At 41.5% G+C, this 18,759-nt stretch overlaps 2 protein-coding genes across 2 annotated transcripts; one reads left to right on the top strand and one right to left on the bottom strand.

Moving 5' to 3' along the window:
- Nucleotides 1-12,001: 12,001 nt before the first annotated feature.
- LOC126704979 (uncharacterized) lies at nt 12,002-12,685 on the bottom strand. Its single transcript, XM_050403955.1, has one exon. The coding sequence runs from the start codon at nt 12,683-12,685 to the stop codon at nt 12,002-12,004; it is 684 nt and encodes a 227-aa protein (XP_050259912.1).
- A 2,598-nt stretch (nt 12,686-15,283) lies between these two features.
- Nucleotides 15,284-17,007, top strand: LOC126705937 (probable polyamine transporter At3g13620). Its single transcript, XM_050405175.1, has one exon. It carries the CDS (start codon nt 15,322-15,324, stop codon nt 16,801-16,803), a length of 1,482 nt encoding a protein of 493 aa, XP_050261132.1. The 5' UTR covers nt 15,284-15,321; the 3' UTR covers nt 16,804-17,007.
- Nucleotides 17,008-18,759: the final 1,752 nt, after the last annotated feature.

The following is an 18,759-nucleotide window of genomic DNA, read 5'->3' as shown; positions in this document are numbered from 1 at the left end:
TCTATATATAAGTTCCTTTTTATATATAATTTCGGCCACTGCTCTTTAGTTTCTTTATATACAAGTGTCCTTTTACCACCCCCCCCCCCCCCCCCAAAAAAAAAAAAAGCTCACATTTCTATTAGACGTAAGTGATTCCCTAACTAAAGTGGCCTTATGCTTTGAAGCAACTTCCCTGAAATTATTTTCATATATATGGTTGCATGATGATGGTACAGAAGAGAAAATAGACTAATGAATGTTTCAAAATGCCTTAGAAAATTTTTGGTTTTGGTAGGAAATTACCTGCGTGATGTGTCTTAAATGTTTCCATATTTTTCTTTGCATTTTAGACTTTTTAGTTGGCTCTCTCTTTCTCATCAGGCTATGTAACTATTCCTAGTTGATTCTTTCCATTTTAGTTGACTCTTTCTTTCTCACCATGTTTTCTTATTTGTCGATTTGAAAATAGCTTATCTAACATTTTGCTAAAAAAAATTTTTTGTTAAAAGTGTATTTAAGTATACTTGTATTTTGAAAAAAGTGAAAAAAAAAATGGAAAAAAAATTAAAATTTTAAAAAACTATAAAAAATAAAAAAAAAGGTTAATGCTAAAATAATTAAGGAAAATGTTAATGGACACCTTAAGATACTTGTTAGTTGTTAATGATGATTTATTGTAGAGTCCACCTAATAAAAAAATTGATATAAATTGATGAGAGGACTAAAAATATTATTGAAGTGACAAATAGAACTCAAAAAGTTAACTCCATTGCCTCTACTCTCTATAAAACTAGTCAAAAATATGACATAAACCAAAATGATTTGACGTAAAATAACACCAACTTACATTGTTCAATTCCTATTAATTGGCACTGGAGGCTTAAAGCTCACTAAATTTGACTTATTAATTTTTCTTGGCTTCCCTCGAAAAACTCACTAGATTTTGTATAACCCTCCAGCATGTTGCAGGACTCTTCCTAGTATGAAATATCTGAACATTGTTGATGCTCTTGTTAAAAAAGATTTTTATGTTTATTGTCTGAAATTGCTAGGTCCCACCATTTTCTCCCCTTCGAAATCACTCTAGCCAAACACTATTCTCATCCAAAATGTCACATATTTTCTCTCCTTTATTTTTCATCCCCCCACTTTCTCTCCAACCAAACGGCCTAAGACTCCTTTTGGGTAGGAAAAAGAACAAAATGAAAAAAAAAAAAAATATATATATATATATAAATATATATTTTGAAATATCCATTTTATTTTCTTGTTTGAGAGTTTAAGTGGAAGAAAATAAAATTGATATGATGGAACACTTATTTCTCTATGTTCCTTCAAAACCTTAAATTTTTATTCCCCAAAAATTTTGGCAAATAGGAAAGAATGAAATTAGGTTTAATAAGTTTTTCACTAAAATTTCCAAAATATCCCTATATGTTCAACTCATTATTTTAAACTATAGGTTTTTTTTTTTTATGTTATATTCTTTATTTTTTGGAAACATACACACACACAAGGGAAAGGGGACAAAGTTCTAATACAAAGGTATATCACAAACTTCACACAAAAATTATGGTAACTTTTAAGGAAAGATGAAACAAATCATACTATATATAACACACTATAATTGACATGAAACTTGATATATTTTGTTAAGAACATAGAGAATATATAATCAAATGGTGAGTTTTTGAAATATTAATCTAATCAAACGTTATTAAATAGTATAACATTATTTATATTTACACCAGATGTATCTTAAATCTCTCTCTCTCTCTCTCTCTCTCTCTCTCTCTCTCTCTCTCTCTCTATATATATATATATATATATATAAGAAATTTTATGTTCACAACGTTTTCATAACACATTCACAATAAATTTTAAGTGACAAATTGTTATTGGCTACTATAAGTGGACACAAAAATAATTTCATTGGTGGATTCAAATTAAAACAAATACTTCCTCCGTCCCAATTTATTTTTCATGTTTGAAAAGTCAATTTTTTTAAGAAAACATCATTTATTGTTTTGTCTACCTTTTAAAAATGTATAAGTTTACAAAACCACCCTTAAATAAATTTATTAGCTTTTTTTTTTTAAAGAGTTATTCTTGATGAGGCAACTAAAAAGGTGTCCCAATTAGATTGATTTTGTAAATATTTGTGTAAGGTGACAATTTTTGGAGCCCAAACCCCAATCGTGTGAAGTCTTGATCATTAGGGTTTCTTTGCATGTCACAGTATTCTCCTCTCTTTCTCTGCCCCCCTTCCTTATGGGGGTTTCTATACATTATATAGGCCCTTCCTTACCATCTGGGCTTTACACTTGTTGATCATCCAAGCCTCCACTTGAGCACCCATCCCATCAGACACCTCTTTCAGTCCTTTATGAGTTGCGGTAGTCAAGGCAACACTGTTCAGAGGTCTTCTCCATATTAATGCGGTCAGGAAGGTAATTGTAAAGCATTCAATGTGGTGGTGGCAGCTTTTGCTGAGATATTTTGTGTTTCCTTCCTTTTCACGTATTTAGGGAATGGGCTTCAGTGGCTTAGATGTACCTCTGCTCCGGATTTTCAGTGTCCAAGGAGGAATTCCTCCTCGGACCTTTTTTCTTTGCCTCTCGTGATAAGGGACACAACCAATTAATTTCCGGTTCACGCGTGTGGGGACAGTTGATTTTGACGCGTTGTAAGTTACGAGGCATTACTTATTAATCCAGGCGGCTTTGTGTCTCCCATATCCAACGGCGAAGCGCAGATTCGACGGTTGACATTTCTCCTAGATCTTTGAGCGGGAGTGACCTTCTCTTTTCCCCCTTGCTATATAAAACCCTAAGGAGACTCTTTTTTGCTTTTCTCTTCTACTAACATATAAGAAGTCCAGAGAACTCCAGAGAACCTCAGCGCCCAGATATTCACGAACATTCCAGACCTTTGAATTTCCGTAGTTATTTCCGTGAGACGTCTTACCCTGAAGGGATTTCTAAGTGCTTCAGAGATTGTTGTAAGGACACCCGTAAGTTGTACTTCCCCTTCATAATCTCGATTTTCATCTCGGCCCTCCTTCTCGGCCTATTAGATTGTCTAGATGGGTAAATTCAAGTGTCTAGTAGATACTCTAGCCGCCATGGAGGCCTTTAGAGCTAGGTATCGCATCTTGCAGGGGGTGGTTTTGGAGTATTGTCCTCCGGAACGAGTGCTGATCGATAGGGAAGTGGGTCACGTTGTAATTCCCATGATCGCTTTTATAGAGGGAGGAATGACGCTTCACATGCGTAGGATTACTCGGGATTACCTGCGTAACCAGAGGTTGACACCACATCAATGCACTCCCAACCTATTTAGGGTTTTGGGTAGCACAGACGTTTTGAACGAGCAAATGGGCTTAGGCCTTACATGGCACGATGTAGTCCACATGTACGAGTGCCACCATCTTGACAAAGCGGGGTACTACCTTAAATCTCGGTCCGAGGTCGTTAGGCTAATTTCTTGTCTTCCTAAGTCCAATAAGAGTATGAAGAATGACTTCCTAATTGTCTCGGGGGAGTGGAACAATGGTCTTCATTGTCCAACTCGAGCAGGAGAACCAGGTGCGGTACCTTTAGGATCAATCCCTTGGGAAGGGAGTTCAGCCCTTTAGTCTGTCTTCATTTGAAGATTCGAACACCCCCCCCCTTTTTTTTTAACTACAAATTTCCTTCTTGGCTGTTTTGTAGATAGGCGCCACGTCGTTCCTCGGCTGAGTCTTATAAACGTTCAAGCCTTGAACTACCTCCTAAGGTCAGAGATCTTCGTTCATACGGACAGGCAACTGCGTGCTGCTCATTTGATCCTAGGTTACGAACCTTTATCCCGCGCTTTCACGGACGTCGGCCATTCTATAAGAGCTGGTAGTCCAAGGTTGGCCAGGATTGATGTGTCGAAGCCAGGATTTTTGGCTCCAAAGGACCTCCCGCCCGTTGTTTTGCCCGTCCTTCAGAACCTTCACCCAGCCGCACTACCTCCTCCACAAGAAAATCTTGAAGCCGCAGCGTTTGTTGAGGAGGAGACTGAGTCCTCTTGTCTCTCTTTAGAAGAAGAGATAGACGAATTTTACTTTAAGGAAGATATTCCAAAGGCTTCTTTAATTGAACTCTCGGACACTGAAGGCGAGCCGGATAGACATTCAATAATTGGAGCTCCTCCTATCGTGACTGTCTGTTTAGACGGTTCTTCCGACGAGGAAGTTGACAACATGGGTTCCAAGGGAAAGAGTTTGCGCGAATTGATGGCTGCACGAGGTAAAGGGCAAACCTCGAAGGCGCCCACTAAGAGCCAGACCCACTCTGACCTTCCTCCATCTCCTCCACAGATTCCAACCGATCTCGGCTTGAAGGCTAATCTCAACCTGAAGAAGAAGAGGCCGATTGAGTCCCTCGAGGAAGGTGAGGTGGGTCCTCTCCAGGGTGGTAAACAACAAAAAACAACCCGGGAGCAACGGGACAAAAGGGCTCCATCCGTGAAAAGTCGAGAAGAGATGGAGCAGGCTGAAGTGCATATGCCTCCGCGCACCTGGAGCCCTCGACTTGAAGTGGATGGAGCAGCCATTCCTTATAATGCTTCGATTCGAGAGTACAATCGGGGCCGAGCAGGCTACATTGCTGAGGCCCTAGAGCAACCCGTTCTCCTTCCCAGGGATATGGAGGCTTACAGGCGATTTTCACAGCCTGAACTCTTCCTATACTTGAAGAGAGATCTTGCGATGGTAAAGAAATTCACCCTCTTATCGGTAGGATTTTTAGATCATTTCATGTTATAACCTGTTATCTTGTCATTTCTTGTGCAGATCACTCAACAAGTATTTGTGGCCGAGCAATGGTGCCACGACAATCGCAAGTTAGCTGATGTCGAGGCCCTCTCTCGTGCTGAGGTGGAGAATGCCCTAGGAGCCCTCAAGTAGGAGCACTACGAGCTATCTGAGAAGCTCAAGGAAGTTGAGTCAGGCCGCAAGAGTGCTGAGGCTGGCTTGAAGACTGCTGAAAAGCAAGCTGAAGATCAATGCTAGAAGCTACACGTGACTGAAACCAACCTTGCTACTAAAAAGCAAGTTGTGCTGGATCTCAAGGCAGCATTGCAAAAAGCTAAAAAAGAGGCCCAACTTGCCAAGGAAGAGGCTTAGCTGGTCAAGGAGGCAGCTGAGGCCGAAAAGAAGGCTTCTTATCAGCTTGGGGCGGAGGAGACTGAAGCTAGGCTTTCCGAGGAGCTACCAGAGGTATGCAGGGATTACTGCAGTATTTCATGGGCTCATGCTCTTAATGCTGCAGGGATCCCTGCAAACTCAGCCTTGAGATTGCCTAAGAAGGTCTTCTTCCCTCCAAAGATCCGGGAGATCCCTGCCGATACCACTGAAGCTTCTGAGCAGGCTACGGTTGTTCTTGATGCCATCCCCCTAGCTGAAATCGTTGGGGGTTCTGGTCAGGTCGCCATCCAAGGCAAGGATGTGGAAGAAGAGAAGGGCAAAGGCAGGGGTAAGGGAAAGAAAACCTCCTCAAAGGCTAAGGATCTTGCTAAGGAAGCAATTACTGAGGATCATGGAGCAGATCTCCAAATCAAGGACGTTTCACCTCCTCAAACCAGAGTAAAAAGAAGATCCTCCTACTGAGGCTTAGCTCCTAGGGTTTTTATTATTATTACTGTATTTTTTTTTTTTTCGGACGGAAGTTGTACTGCATATTGTTCTTTTGCAAAGACCTCCTGTTGTATTATTTTTGGTTTATTAATACAAAATGCTCTTTCTTTCATTTTTTTTTTCTTATCTTTATGATCGATGTTGATGGAATTCCATTATGTTGTTCCGAGTTAATGCTACTGTTTCTTTAGTTGATGTTTGTAGCAACCCTACCGATATAAACAAATGAGAAGGGGCAGGACCGTGTAATAAACTTAGAACAATAGATGCTATCATGCAAGACTGTGAACATACCTTAGAATTGCATAGAAGTTCTGAGTTATTAATTTCCCCTAAGTCTGTGGTCCGAGGAGCCATGCAGGACTTAGGTTCTATTTAAAACTTGTATAGATGCCATAAGTTGTTAATTTCCTCTAAGTCTGTGGTCCGAGGATCCATGCAGGACTTAGATTCTGTTTAAAACTTGGATAGATGCCATAAGTTGTTAATTTCCCCTAAGTCTGTGGTCCGAGGATCCATGCAGGACTTAGGTTCTGTTTAAAACTTGGATAGATGCCATAAGTTGTTAATTTCCCCTAAGTCTGTGGTTCACGGAGCCATGCAGGACTTAGGTTCTGTTTAAAACTTGAATAGATGCTATAAGTTGTTAATTTGCCCTAAGTCTGTGGTTCGAGGAGCCATGCAAGACTTAGGTTCTATTTAAAACTTGGATAGATGTCATAAGTTGTTAATTTCCCCTAAGTCTGTGGTCCGAAGAGCCATGCAGGACTTAGGTTCTGTATAAAACTTGAATATATGCCATAAGTTGTTAATTTCCCCTAAGTCTATGGTCCGAGGATCCATGCAGGACTTAGGTTTTGTTTAAAACTTGGATAGATGGAAGTGAGTCGACAAATGCACGATGATCACAGGATACAATACAGGTATAGTTGTTTTCATTAATAATAATATCTTTTCAAATTGTTTACATTCCATGGGCGAGGTACAGTTTCTCGTTGTTGAGGGCCATTTGTGGAAGCCCAGGTAGACAGAAAAGCCCAATAATGAGGGCCACAAAGAATTGACAAGATAAATAGCAAAAAAACCCATTAGGTCCAAGCGACAGGAATAATGAATCACAGGCCCAACAAATAAATAAATGGGTCTTGAAGAGGCAAGCGGGCTCAAGGAAGTCAGGAAAGAAAGAAATAGCATCCCATGAGCAGAGTATGAGGTAGAAAAGTGAGAAAGGGCTGCCGCAGGCCCAAGTCAATTGTAAACTAAGAGAGTAAGGGGTTTATGGTAGGCCCATGAACTCCAAAGATAAGGATAAGGTTATTGGGCCGGGGAAGCCCAATGAAGTTAGTAAAAAAGCCCATGGGAGTGTGAAATTAGCAAACGGGCCATGGAAGCCCAAAGAAAGCAATCGGGCCATAGATGCCCAAAGGAAAAACCCAAAGGGACATAGGAATCCATGAGTAAAAGCAAAACAGTGCCCATGACAGGCCACTAAGAAAAGGGATAAACGGTTGGCCCAAAAAGAGGTCCAGCAGGATTAAATTATTACGACAGGAATAACAGTTCAACGTAGCATGCAATAAAGAAAATCAAAAGTGGGCCAAAGAAATGTAAGGCCCATCATCATACGAAGCCCAGCTCCTGAATGGAGAAGGAAACCAAAGAAAAAGCCCACATGAAGGGTCAGGAAACGCAGACGGAGAGTCTCCAGATCACGGCAGACGCATGAGCAGCAGGCAGACTCTTGGACAAATCTGAAAGGGAAGCACGCGCAAGGCCCAGGCACCCACCAGCCTGTACCCAGCCAATATAGGACATGGTGGGGCCATGGGCCAGAGGTAAGAGGTAAAGGGGGTATGGTTTGGTGGTAGGGAGAGGGGAAAAGATCTACTTACGGCTCCTGCCTAAGCCCTTTTAGAGGGTACGTCCTACTGGGATGACAGACCACCCAAAAGAGGCAAGTTTGAGGGGGAACCGTTGGGTGCATACCTTGAGAGTGGAGAGAGAGAGCATTTATACCGTGGCAGGAAAGAAGTACTATGGTAGGGGGAGAACTGAAACCTGCCTCTGTCTGGCAAGAGTGAGTGGCACACACCTCTAGTGGTCGGCAAGTACGCCCAGACCAGACAGAGGCGGTTAAGGGGCAAAATGGTAAAACCTTGGTTGCGGCAAGCACTATAAAGAGGCTCTTGTCGTGCCCTGTAAAGGGGATCGAAAACAGAGTATATTTTCGGAGTGAAAGGAAAAAAACAAAGCAAAAGGAAAAGAAAAAAGATAAGAAAGAAAATAGAAAAGAAAAGAAAGGAAAACTAAGAAAAAGGGGAGTTAGTTCAATAGGGCATGCACCCATAGATCATTTTCTCTCTCTCCCCCTCCAAATCTTACTTTCTTCCAAAACGCAAACAAGGACTCTTTCTTTTGGGCAACAACCATTCAGGTCTGACTCCCTCAAAGCCATTAATCTCCACAGTAGGATCCTTTTCCTGGGGAGGTTATTTGCATTGAGAAGAGGCGTTCTCTCCTCTTTGGCTTTGCTGCGGCAGACTAAGCTTAAAACTTAATTTATACCCATTTAAATTAGCCAGTATTATTTTCTTCATTTTTCTCTGTGATTGATATCATTATGACTGTAATCATGCTTTATTAGCAGGGAGTGCATAGCCATTTATTTAAATAAGTCAAAGTACTCTGTTTTAGTTATTATTATATCTGCTTGCCGTAACTCGTCTGCAACAGTTCTGCTTGCCGTAAATTTACTCCTGGCAGACAAGGCATAAGTTTGTGCACAAACCGGACCAAGTTGAGTTGCAATTGGGCCGGCCCCAGCTCCCTTACTCAGAAACACTAAGGTCCATCACCGTAGGAGGTAGCTCAGCCCATTACCGCAGGAGGCAGCCCAACATACCATATCATACAAAAAAGACCCCTAAACTCGTCTAGATCTTCCAGATAATAAGCACCTATTCCTGCCACTGAGGTGATGCGATATGGCCCTTCCCAGTTGAGTCCCAGCTTACCCTAGGAAGGGTTCTTGGCGCTGCCAAAAATTCTTCTCATCACGAGGTCACCCGGCCCTAGTGGCCTTAGTTTTACATTTGTATCGTACCCTTGTTCTAGCTTTTGGTGGTAATAAGCCAATTGGATCATTGCCCTTTCTCTTTTCTCCTCGCCTAAGTCTAGACTTCTCCCTAGTAACTCATCATTATTTCTTGGGGTAAAAGTGCTGGATTTCATCGTTAGGAAGCTAGTTTCCAGGGGAAGCACAGCTTCGGCCCCATAAGTCATTGAAAAATGAGTTTCTCCCGTTAACCGTCGCGACGTGGTTTGGTAGGTCCATAAGACGTGTGGTAGTTCTTCCACTCATCTTCCCTTTGCGTCATCCTTTTTCAGCCCGTTCACTATGACCTTATTCATAGCTTCGGCTCGCCCATTTCCTTGGGGATAGGCTAGAGTGGAATATCGGTTTGTGATTCCAAAGTCGCAGCAGTATTTCCTAAAGGTTTTACTATCAAATTGAAGACCGTTGTCGGAGATGAGGGTACGAGGAGTTCTGAAGCATGTAATGATGTTTTTCCAAATGAACTTCTTTGCATCCACGTCCCTGATGTTGGCTAACAGCTCAGCCTCTACCCATTTGGTGAAATAATCAGTGCCAACTATTAAGTATCGCTTGTTCCCTGCTGCTTTCAGGAAAGGGCCGACAATATCAAGACCCCACTAAGCGAACGGCCAAGGACTGGAAAGGGGGTTAAGGACTCCCCCCGGCTGGTGGATATTTGGGGAGAATCTCTGGCATTGATCACACTTCTTTTCATATTCTTGGGCCTCTCTCTGCATGTTCGGCCACCAGTACCCCTGGGTGAGTGCTTTGTGTGCTAGCGATCTTCCTCCCGTATGACTCCCACAAATTCCCTCATGCAGTTCTTCAAGCAGTGACTCTGATGCCTCTGGGTGTATGCACAGTAAGTATGGCCCAGAATAGGAGCGCTTGTATAGCTTATGGTCCTCTGACAACCAAAACCGAGGAACATTCCTCCGTATCTTCTCGGCCTCCAATTTCCCTTCGGGTAATACATCATTTTTGAGGAAATTCACTATGGGATCTATCCAGTTCGAATTCCTTTTGATTTGATGGATCCAAATTGTATCCCTTTCGATTGTACCTGTCTTGCATAAATCCTCAACAAGGATTATTCGTGGTAGATCCTGCGCAGAAGACATGGCAAGAGTGGCCAGTGAATCTGCGTGTGTGTTCCCGCTTCTAGAGACATGCGTCAAATTAAAAAATTCAAAGTCCGATTGCAAGCGTTTGACTTGACCGAGGTATTCCTGCATTCTCGCATCTCTAGCCTCCAACTCGCCCCTTATCTGGCCAACGACCAGTCTGGAGTCCGAGAACGCTTCCATTGCTTTTCCGCCCATTTTTTGCACCATAATCATTCCTTGCAGCAAAGCCTCATACTCGGCTTCATTGTTTGTAGCCGAGAACCCAAGTCTTAATGACTTTTCAATGGTAATCCTCTCGGGCGATATTAGAACTAGCCCCACCCCAGATCCTTTTTTATTTGCCGTGCCATCCACATAGACTCTCCATCGCAAGGCTCCTTGTGCAGAGATTGTGCCAACCGATTTTCCATCCATGTTTTCCTTCTCGGCTATTGCTTCTATAGAGGGTTCAGCAAATTCAGCGACTAGATCCGCGAGGACTTGGCTCTTGACAGAGGTCTTGGGCATGTATTTAATATCGTAAGCCCCTAGAAGCGTACTCCACATGGCGATTCTTCCTGTGTAATCGGCGCTTCGGAGCACCGATCGGAGGGGGAGTTGAGTCAGGACAATGACCGTGTGTGCCTGAAAGTAATGGGGAAGTTTTCGTGTGACATGCACTACTGCAAGAATTGCCTTTTCCAGTGGTAGGTAGCGCACTTCAGCTTCATGTAACGATTTACTTACATAATATACCGGTCGCTATATCCCATTATCAACTCGTATTAATACCAAGCTTATAGCGTGAGAGGCCACTGCTATGTATGCGAACAAAACCTCGTCGGCCTCAAGGCTGGACATGATGGGTGGCCGTGACAAATATTCTTTAAGTTGCTAGAAGGCTACAACACAATCCTCAGACCATTCAAACCCTTTCCACTTATTCATCAAGAGGTAGAAAGGTCGACATCGGCCTGCAGATCAGGAGATGAACCGATTCAATGCTGCGATCATACCAGTGAGTTTCTGTACTTCTTTTGGGTTCCGAGGAGCTTGTAGGCTATTAATCGCTTTGATTTGGTCCGGGCTTACCTCTACTCCTCTGTGAGTTACCATATAGCCTAGAAATTTCCTAGACCCGACCCCAAATGAACACTTAGAAGCATTGAGGCGCAGCTTGTACTCCCTTAAGATCCTAAAAATGACTTCAAGGTCTTTCACGTACTCGGACACCACTTTACTTTTTACTACCATATCGTCTATGTAGACTTCAATAGCCTTGCCTAGCTGTGGTTCGAACATTCTGGTCATCATCCTTTGGTAGGTTAACCCTGCATTCTTTAAACCGAAAGGCATCACCTTATAGTGGTAGTTTCCAACGGGTGTCATGAACGTCGTTTTTTCCTGATCTTCTAGAGCCAGTGGTATCTGATGATAACCCTGGAAGGCATCTAGGAAGCTCATTCAGGGGTGGCCTACAGTCGCATCAACCAATCGGTCTATCCGAGGCAACAGGAACGGGTCCTTCGGGCACGCCTTGTTTAAGTCTGTGAAGTCTACGCAGACTCACCATTTCCCCGTCTTCTTTCTTACCACCACCGTATTTGCCAGCCATTCAAGGTAAAAAGCTTCGTTGATAACCCCTGCCTTTTTTAGCTTCATCACTTCATCCCTAATAGCGTTGACATGCTCTTTCGATGGGTGTCGAGGTGGCTGCTTCTTTGGAATAGAATATGGGTTAACGTTTAGGTAATGACAAATGAAACTAGGGTCAACCCCCGGGGCATCGTAGGTGTCCCATGCAAATACATCAATGTTCTTCCTCAGAAACCCGACCAGTTCCTCTTTTTCTTGAAGAGGTAATTCTAAGTCGACTTGGAAAAATCTTTCTGGACTATTGTCAAAGGCAACCCTTTCTAGACTTTCACATTTTATCTCCTCGGCTAGTTCGCTGACTTGTGCTACCGAGGTGATTAATTGCTATAAGTTCTTCACAGAAGCCGAGAACTCAGCATTGGACCAGCGTGAGATGGCGGCCACCATGCATTGCCTAGCCATGGCTTGATCTCCACCAATCTCTTCCACTTAACCTCCCGACGGGTATTTTACCTTTTGATGAAGTGTAGAAGACATGGCTCCCAGGGCGTGGAGCTAAGGTCTGGCTACTATGGCCGTGTAGGGTGAGTAGGCATCGACCACGATAAAATCTACCACCACCACCTCTGATCTGGTCTGTATAGGTAATCTGATCTGCCCTTTTGGTATGATAGTCTTCCCTTCGAAACTTATAAAAGGAGAGTCATAAGCCGTTAAGTCCTCAGGCCTTAGGTTCAGCCCCCTGTACAGATCAGGGTACATTACTTCCACTGCACTGCCCGAATCTACTAGTACCCTCCTCACGTCGAACCCTCCAATCCTCAACGTAACCACCAAAGCATCGTCGTGAGGTTGGATAGTTCCACCCTTATCCTCGTCCGAGAACCCCAACACTAGTGAGTTTCCCTTTTTAGATCTTTTGGACTCCCTCTCACCATCCTTGGCGGGGGGCCGAGCTACAGACAACACCCTAGAGGGAAAAGAGTCGGTTCTCCCTGGGGCGGTGAGGATGACGTGTATCGTCCCTATGGGAGGTCTCAAAGATACATCTTTTCGAGGCTCTTGAACTGCTTGGCCCAGATGACTGCTGGAGGGGTGAAAAAGGTGACGTAACTTTCCTTCTCGAACCAACTGATCCAGGTGATTCCATAGATTCCTGCAATCCTCAGTGGTATGCCCGTGGTCTTGATGATAATGACAATACAGGTTCTGGTTACGCTTCGAAGGGTCTCCGGCCATTTTACTCGACCATCTAAAGAAAAGCTCATTTTTTACTTTCTCTAGAACTTGTTGCGCCGGCTCTCTGAATATGGCATTAACCGTTTGCATGTTGGCTTCTCCAGCCTGTCTCAAAAAATCCCTTCCCGGTTGGTTACTGTTATATCGTTCCGACCTGTAATCATTCCCTTTGGGGGGGATGATCTTCTCCTTTCCTTTCCCTTGTAGCTGGTCCTCTTCCACCCTTTTTTATTTGTCAATCCTGTCCATCAATTGGCGAACACTGGTGACGGGTTTACCAGTTAGAGATTTCCTTAAGCCGTGCTCGGTGGGGAGACCATTTTTGAACGTGCTGATGGCGACGTCATCATGGTTTTCATCCATCTCGTTATACATCTCCCAATATCTATCCGAATACGCCTTTAAGGTTTCCCCCTCATGCATAGACAAGGATAACAACGAACTTAGAGGTCAAGGGACTCTACTGTTTGTAATAAAGCGAGAGCAAAAAGCCTGGGTGAGCTGCTTATAGGAATCTATGGAGTTCGTCTTCAAGCTATTGAACCATCTCATCGCCACAGGTCTCAGGCTGGACGAAAAAACTTTGCACATCAGAGCCTCATTCTGGGAATGGATAGCCATTCTCTGGTTAAACTGGCTCACGTGCTCCACAGGGTCTGCTCGGCCGTTGTAGATGGCAAACGTAGGTTGATTGAAGTGCCGAGGTAATTTAGCCCCCTCTATCCTGTGCGCAAAGGGTGATCTGGAGATCTGATCCAGTGCCTTGTTCATGGCATCATTACCCAAACCCTTACCAGATGGGCTCTTATATCTCCGTTCATAGCGCGACTCCTTCTCGTAAGAAAAGATTTCACTTGGGGGAATTCTTGACCTCCATTTGTAACTGACATCCTTCTCCTCGTTAGAGGATGTATCTGAGCTGGAAAGGGACTGCCTTCGCTGTGCACGACGCAACTTCTTTTTCAGGTCGTCTATCTCTTGCTGCATGGCCTGATAGTTGTTTTGCCTTTGGGACATGCGACTACCTACTTGGGAGTGGCTTTGGCTCGTCTGAGTAGTATGTACGCTTCCCTCTCGATTTCTTTCATTACCTGGATTTGGCTCAGGGTCAGAAGGATTATTTTGCCGTTGAGGCCCAATAGGTTCTGTCTGCTGAGGGTCAGCTTGGCGTGGATTTTCTTGCTGTGGACCTGATCCTGTCATGCTTAACCGTCGTACTTACTAACACTCAAGTTCTTCCCACAGACGGTGCCAATTGTAGGGTGACAATTTTTGGAGCCCAAACCCCAATCGTGTGAAGTCTTGATCCAAAAAGCCCAACACAATGAATTTTGTAGAGTATGGGTTTAAGAACTAAGTTTAGATAAGTTAGACAGAGGCTTGCATGGGATAAAGGTACACATGGACAAGAACAAAAACCATTACGTTGAAAAATCTCACAGTCCGAGGAGATTCAAAGTTTAATTTATGTATACGAACCAGTACATTAGGGTTTCTTTGCATGTCACAGTATTCTCCTCTCTTTCTTTGCCCCCCTTCCTTATGGAGGTTTCTATACATTATATAGGCCCTTTCTTACCATCTGGGCTTTACACTTGTTGATCATCCAAGCCTCCACTTGAGCACCCATCCCATCAGACACCTATTTCAGTCCTTTGTGAATTGCGGTAGCCAAGGCAACACTGTTCAAGGATCTTTTCCACATTAATGTGGCCAGGAAGGTAGTTGTAGTGCATTCAATGTGATGGTGGCAGCTTTTGCTGAGATATTTTGTGTTTCCTTCCTTTTCACATATTTAGGGGATGAGCTTCAGTGGCTTGGACATACCTCTGCTCCGGATTTTCAGTGTCCGAGGAGGAATTCCTCCTCGGACCTTTTTTCTTTGCCTCTCGTGATAAGGCTTAAAACATGGATCACTGAGCCACGTTGCCTCCTCGAACGGGCCCAAGGCCCAACTCATTATTTTGGGCCGTAGCCCCTACAATTTATTAGTTTTCTTTTCAAATAGTTTTGAAAATAAAGTAGGGGTATAATAGGAAAATTAGTAAATTAATAACTTTTACTTCTAGAAACATGACAATATTTTGGGACATTCCAAAATGGAATAGAGAACAAACAACCTGGGACAGAGAGAGTAATTATTTACTACCAATGTTATATATATATATATATATATATATATATATACATATAACAAACATGATGTAGTTATTCCATATTATCCAATGTGACCAAAGGAAATAAAGGAATCATTAAATGTAACGTAAGTAACATGATGTTGATACAATCCAATACGATATTGGTACCATCACATGTAATATTGTAATGTTTTTGTGACATATTATAGCAGTTTAACTACTAGAGATATTATACCAAGGGTAATGTCAATTACATATAACCTGTTACACACAAAGTTATGTGTAAAACAAATTGAATTAACACGAAGTTATGTGTAAAAAAATAAATTTAAATAAAACGGTGACTTGAAGTCACATTTTAGTTTAAAAAACTATTACTCTAAAGTCTAAACTTCAGCCATTTCCCTAGCAATATAAAAAAGGTACTTCTTCCGCATGAAAACACCCACACCACCTCAAAACCAGCCTTACAACTTCAACACAACAGAACCAGTTGCAATGCAACAAACATCCTCAAAATTACCAAACATGCCACAAGAACTCTCGATCATCTCCACCCCCACCACCACCAGCACCACCACCACAACCACAACCACAGTCACAAACACAAAGAAGCTAACTTTGATACCTCTCATATTTCTTATCTACTTTGAAGTAGCAGGTGGGCCTTATGGAGAGGAGCCAGCAGTACAAGCAGCAGGACCCCTTTTAACTATCATTGGTTTCTTGGTGTTCCCTTTCATATGGAGTGTCCCAGAAGCTCTTGTCACAGCTGAGCTCTCCACTGCTTATCCTGGCAACGGTGGCTTTGTTATATGGGTAGAGCGTGCCTTCGGTCCTTTCTGGGGTTCACTAATGGGAACATGGAAATTTCTCAGTAGTGTTATCAATATTGCTGCTTTCCCAGTTCTTTGCATAGACTATATGAAGCAAATAATCCCTGCTATTGAGTCTGGCTTGCCAAGGTACCTCGCACTTTTGTGTTCAACTTTAGGCCTTTCTTTTCTTAATTACACTGGTTTGACAATTGTTGGTTATACTTCTGTGGTACTTGCTGTGGTTTCACTTTTGCCATTTATATTCATGTGCTTGATTGCACTCCCGAAGATCAAACCTCATAGGTGGCTCAGTTTGGAACATAAAGGTGTTAAGAAAGATTGGAACTTGTTCTTTAACACCCTTTTTTGGAACTTAAATTTCTGGGACAATGTTAGTACTTTTGCGGGAGAAGTTGATCAGCCCCAGAAAACTCTTCCGAGGGCTCTTTTTATTACTGTGATTTTCACTTGTATGGCTTACGTGTTTCCACTTTTGGCTGTCATTGGAGCTCTTTCTGTGGAGCCAAGTGATTGGGGAGCTGGGTTTATGGCCCAGGCTGCAGAATTGATTGCTGGGAAATGGTTGAAAATCTTTCTTGAAGTTGGTGCTATGTTAGCAGCAATTGGGCCTTTTGAAGCCCAATTAAGCAGTAGTGCTTTCCAACTTTTGGGCATGGCTGATATTGGATCTTTGCCTCAGTTTTTTGGACTAAGGTCTAAATGGTTCAACACCCCTTGGGTTGGAATATTGTTATCAACTTCTATTTCACTAGGGGTTTCATACATGAATTTCACTGACATTATATCCTCAGCCAATTTCTTGTATAGTTTGAGCATGTTGCTAGAGTTTGCTTCATTTGTTTGGTTGAGGAGGAAGTTCCCAAGGTTGAAGCGGCCGTACCGGGTCCCAATGAGGCTGCCATTGCTTGTGGTCATGTGCTTGATACCATGTGGATTTTTGGCAGTGATAATGGCTATTGCTACTAAGAAAGTTTATTTAGTGAGTGGCATAATGACAGTTGCTGGGATTGGATGGTACTACTTGATGAAACTTTGCAAGTCAAGGAAGTGGTTTCAATTCAACACTGGTGGTGAAGGTGTAGTAGAAGAAAATGACCACGAGAGGGTGGCAGGTCATTTATTACAAATTGACACCTTCTGACATGTTCATCCTACTAGAAAGAACTGAACTCTTTGATTGAAGCTTCTAGTTGGGCGACACTTGGATTTAAGTCTGCAAATGGTTATCCATAGTTGAATTATTCCACTTGCACTTTATAAGTAAAAAAGTTTAGTTTCATCATGAGGAGTTGTAATCTCTAGCTCTCTTTGCAGATGTTGACTTTCCTTCAGTCCATATGTAATTGATAGAAGCAATAATAAATAAATCTGGATCTTAATCTTCATTATGTATACAAATTGACACATGGGACACATTAGGTGCTTGTACACATAAATAAGTAGCAGCAGTCCAGTCACAGCTCAAAACTGCATTCATTTACATCAATGCATGCATACAAAGCCATATGGAATGGAGTAATTTCTCATTTGATTATGAAGATACTATGGAATCTGGGGGCATAATTTGAACCTAAAACCTAATTAATTGATCAATTATTGGACATGCAGTGCAATTTGAAGAAAAAAAATCTTTAAATTTTTGTTTCTTAATCAACATCGGATCGCATTGATCAAGGTATTTGGACAAAATTCAGGTAACCCAACTATGAAAATAATTGAATACTAATCGAATTCCTAACGGGATCCTAAAATCTGATTTCCTTGTGAAACTTTCCACACTTCATGTCAACTTGAAAAGAATTGAAAATAATTGGTCTATGATCTATCATATTTCATTGATGTGTCCTCTCCTTTATTCTCTCCTAGATTCTTTTACACTCAATTTGGGATGGAAAAAATTATTGTAAAGTATTCCTTCTACTACCTTATTTGGAAGTTTAATTATATAAGTTAGAGATAATAGAAAAGGTTGGAGGGAACACTCATTCCTCCATTTTCCTTCAAAACCTCAATTTTTCATTTCCCAAAAATTAGGAAAATAGGATGGAATAAAATTAGGTTTAATAAAAATTTCACTAAAACTCCAAAACCACCCCTACACTTTCAACCTTTCATTTCAAAACAGGGCTCTAATAATAATGTTGTTACATTTCATTCATTTCTATTTTTTTTTCCAAAAAAAAAAAAAAATTACTAAATTTTTTTCTTTTCCTTTTCTTTGCATTACTTATATACATTTCATTCCTTTATGATTTACTTATTTCATTTCATTCCTCTGTAAACTCCTAAACAAAGTCTTAAGGGTAAGTAAAAAAAAAACCACCATAATTTTATCTTGAGACACAAAGACGTTGGACTTTTAAATATGACACTTTATATTTCAAGCTTTCAAAAATTTACCAAAAAACCTCATAGTAAGGTTCTCTCTCTCTCTCTCTCTCTCTCTCTCTCTCTCTCTCTCTCTCTCTCTCTCTCTCTCTCTCTCTCTCATATATGTTGTTTGGATTTGGGGTTTTAATTTTGTTTCATTCTTATGAGAACTAACTGTGTGAGCCTGTGAGGGTGGGAGTTTGTTTAGGCTTATTTTTTTGGTACATTATGAAATATTGGAATTTGAAGTGTCTCATTTAAAAATGTGAGATTTAGTGTGTCCTAAAAATAAAACTACGATTTAAAAAAACAAAACAAAAATTTCCCCATTCCGTTAAGGATGATTCTTTTATTCCTTTATATATATATATATATATATATAGAAACAAACACACACAAGATGACTCTTTTGGTTGGATTTTGGTAAAAACCGTGTTTTTTTAGTGAAGATCATGTTAACGGACACCCTTAGGGCAATTGTTAATATATTATAATAGGAAAGTTTTGATACCACTTTCATGAGAAATATAAAAAGCTATCAACAACATTTATTGTTTTATTATTCTCCCAATAAAATGTTTCTAAAAATAGCTCATAAACCAATGCTCTTAGGGCATTGTTTAACATTTCCTTATTAATAATATCTGGAAAGTTATTGACGGAATTGAGGAGAGAGAGTCTGACACCAAATTTGTCATTCATTTTGCCGAATATGATACTCAAATTT

The sequence above is a fragment of the Quercus robur genome, chromosome 11 (genome assembly GCF_932294415.1).
Source record: "Quercus robur chromosome 11, dhQueRobu3.1, whole genome shotgun sequence".
Classification (NCBI taxonomy): domain Eukaryota; kingdom Viridiplantae; phylum Streptophyta; class Magnoliopsida; order Fagales; family Fagaceae; genus Quercus; species Quercus robur.
The sequence above is the reverse complement of the archived record's forward strand: the minus strand, read 5'-3'. Positions and strand labels throughout refer to the sequence as shown.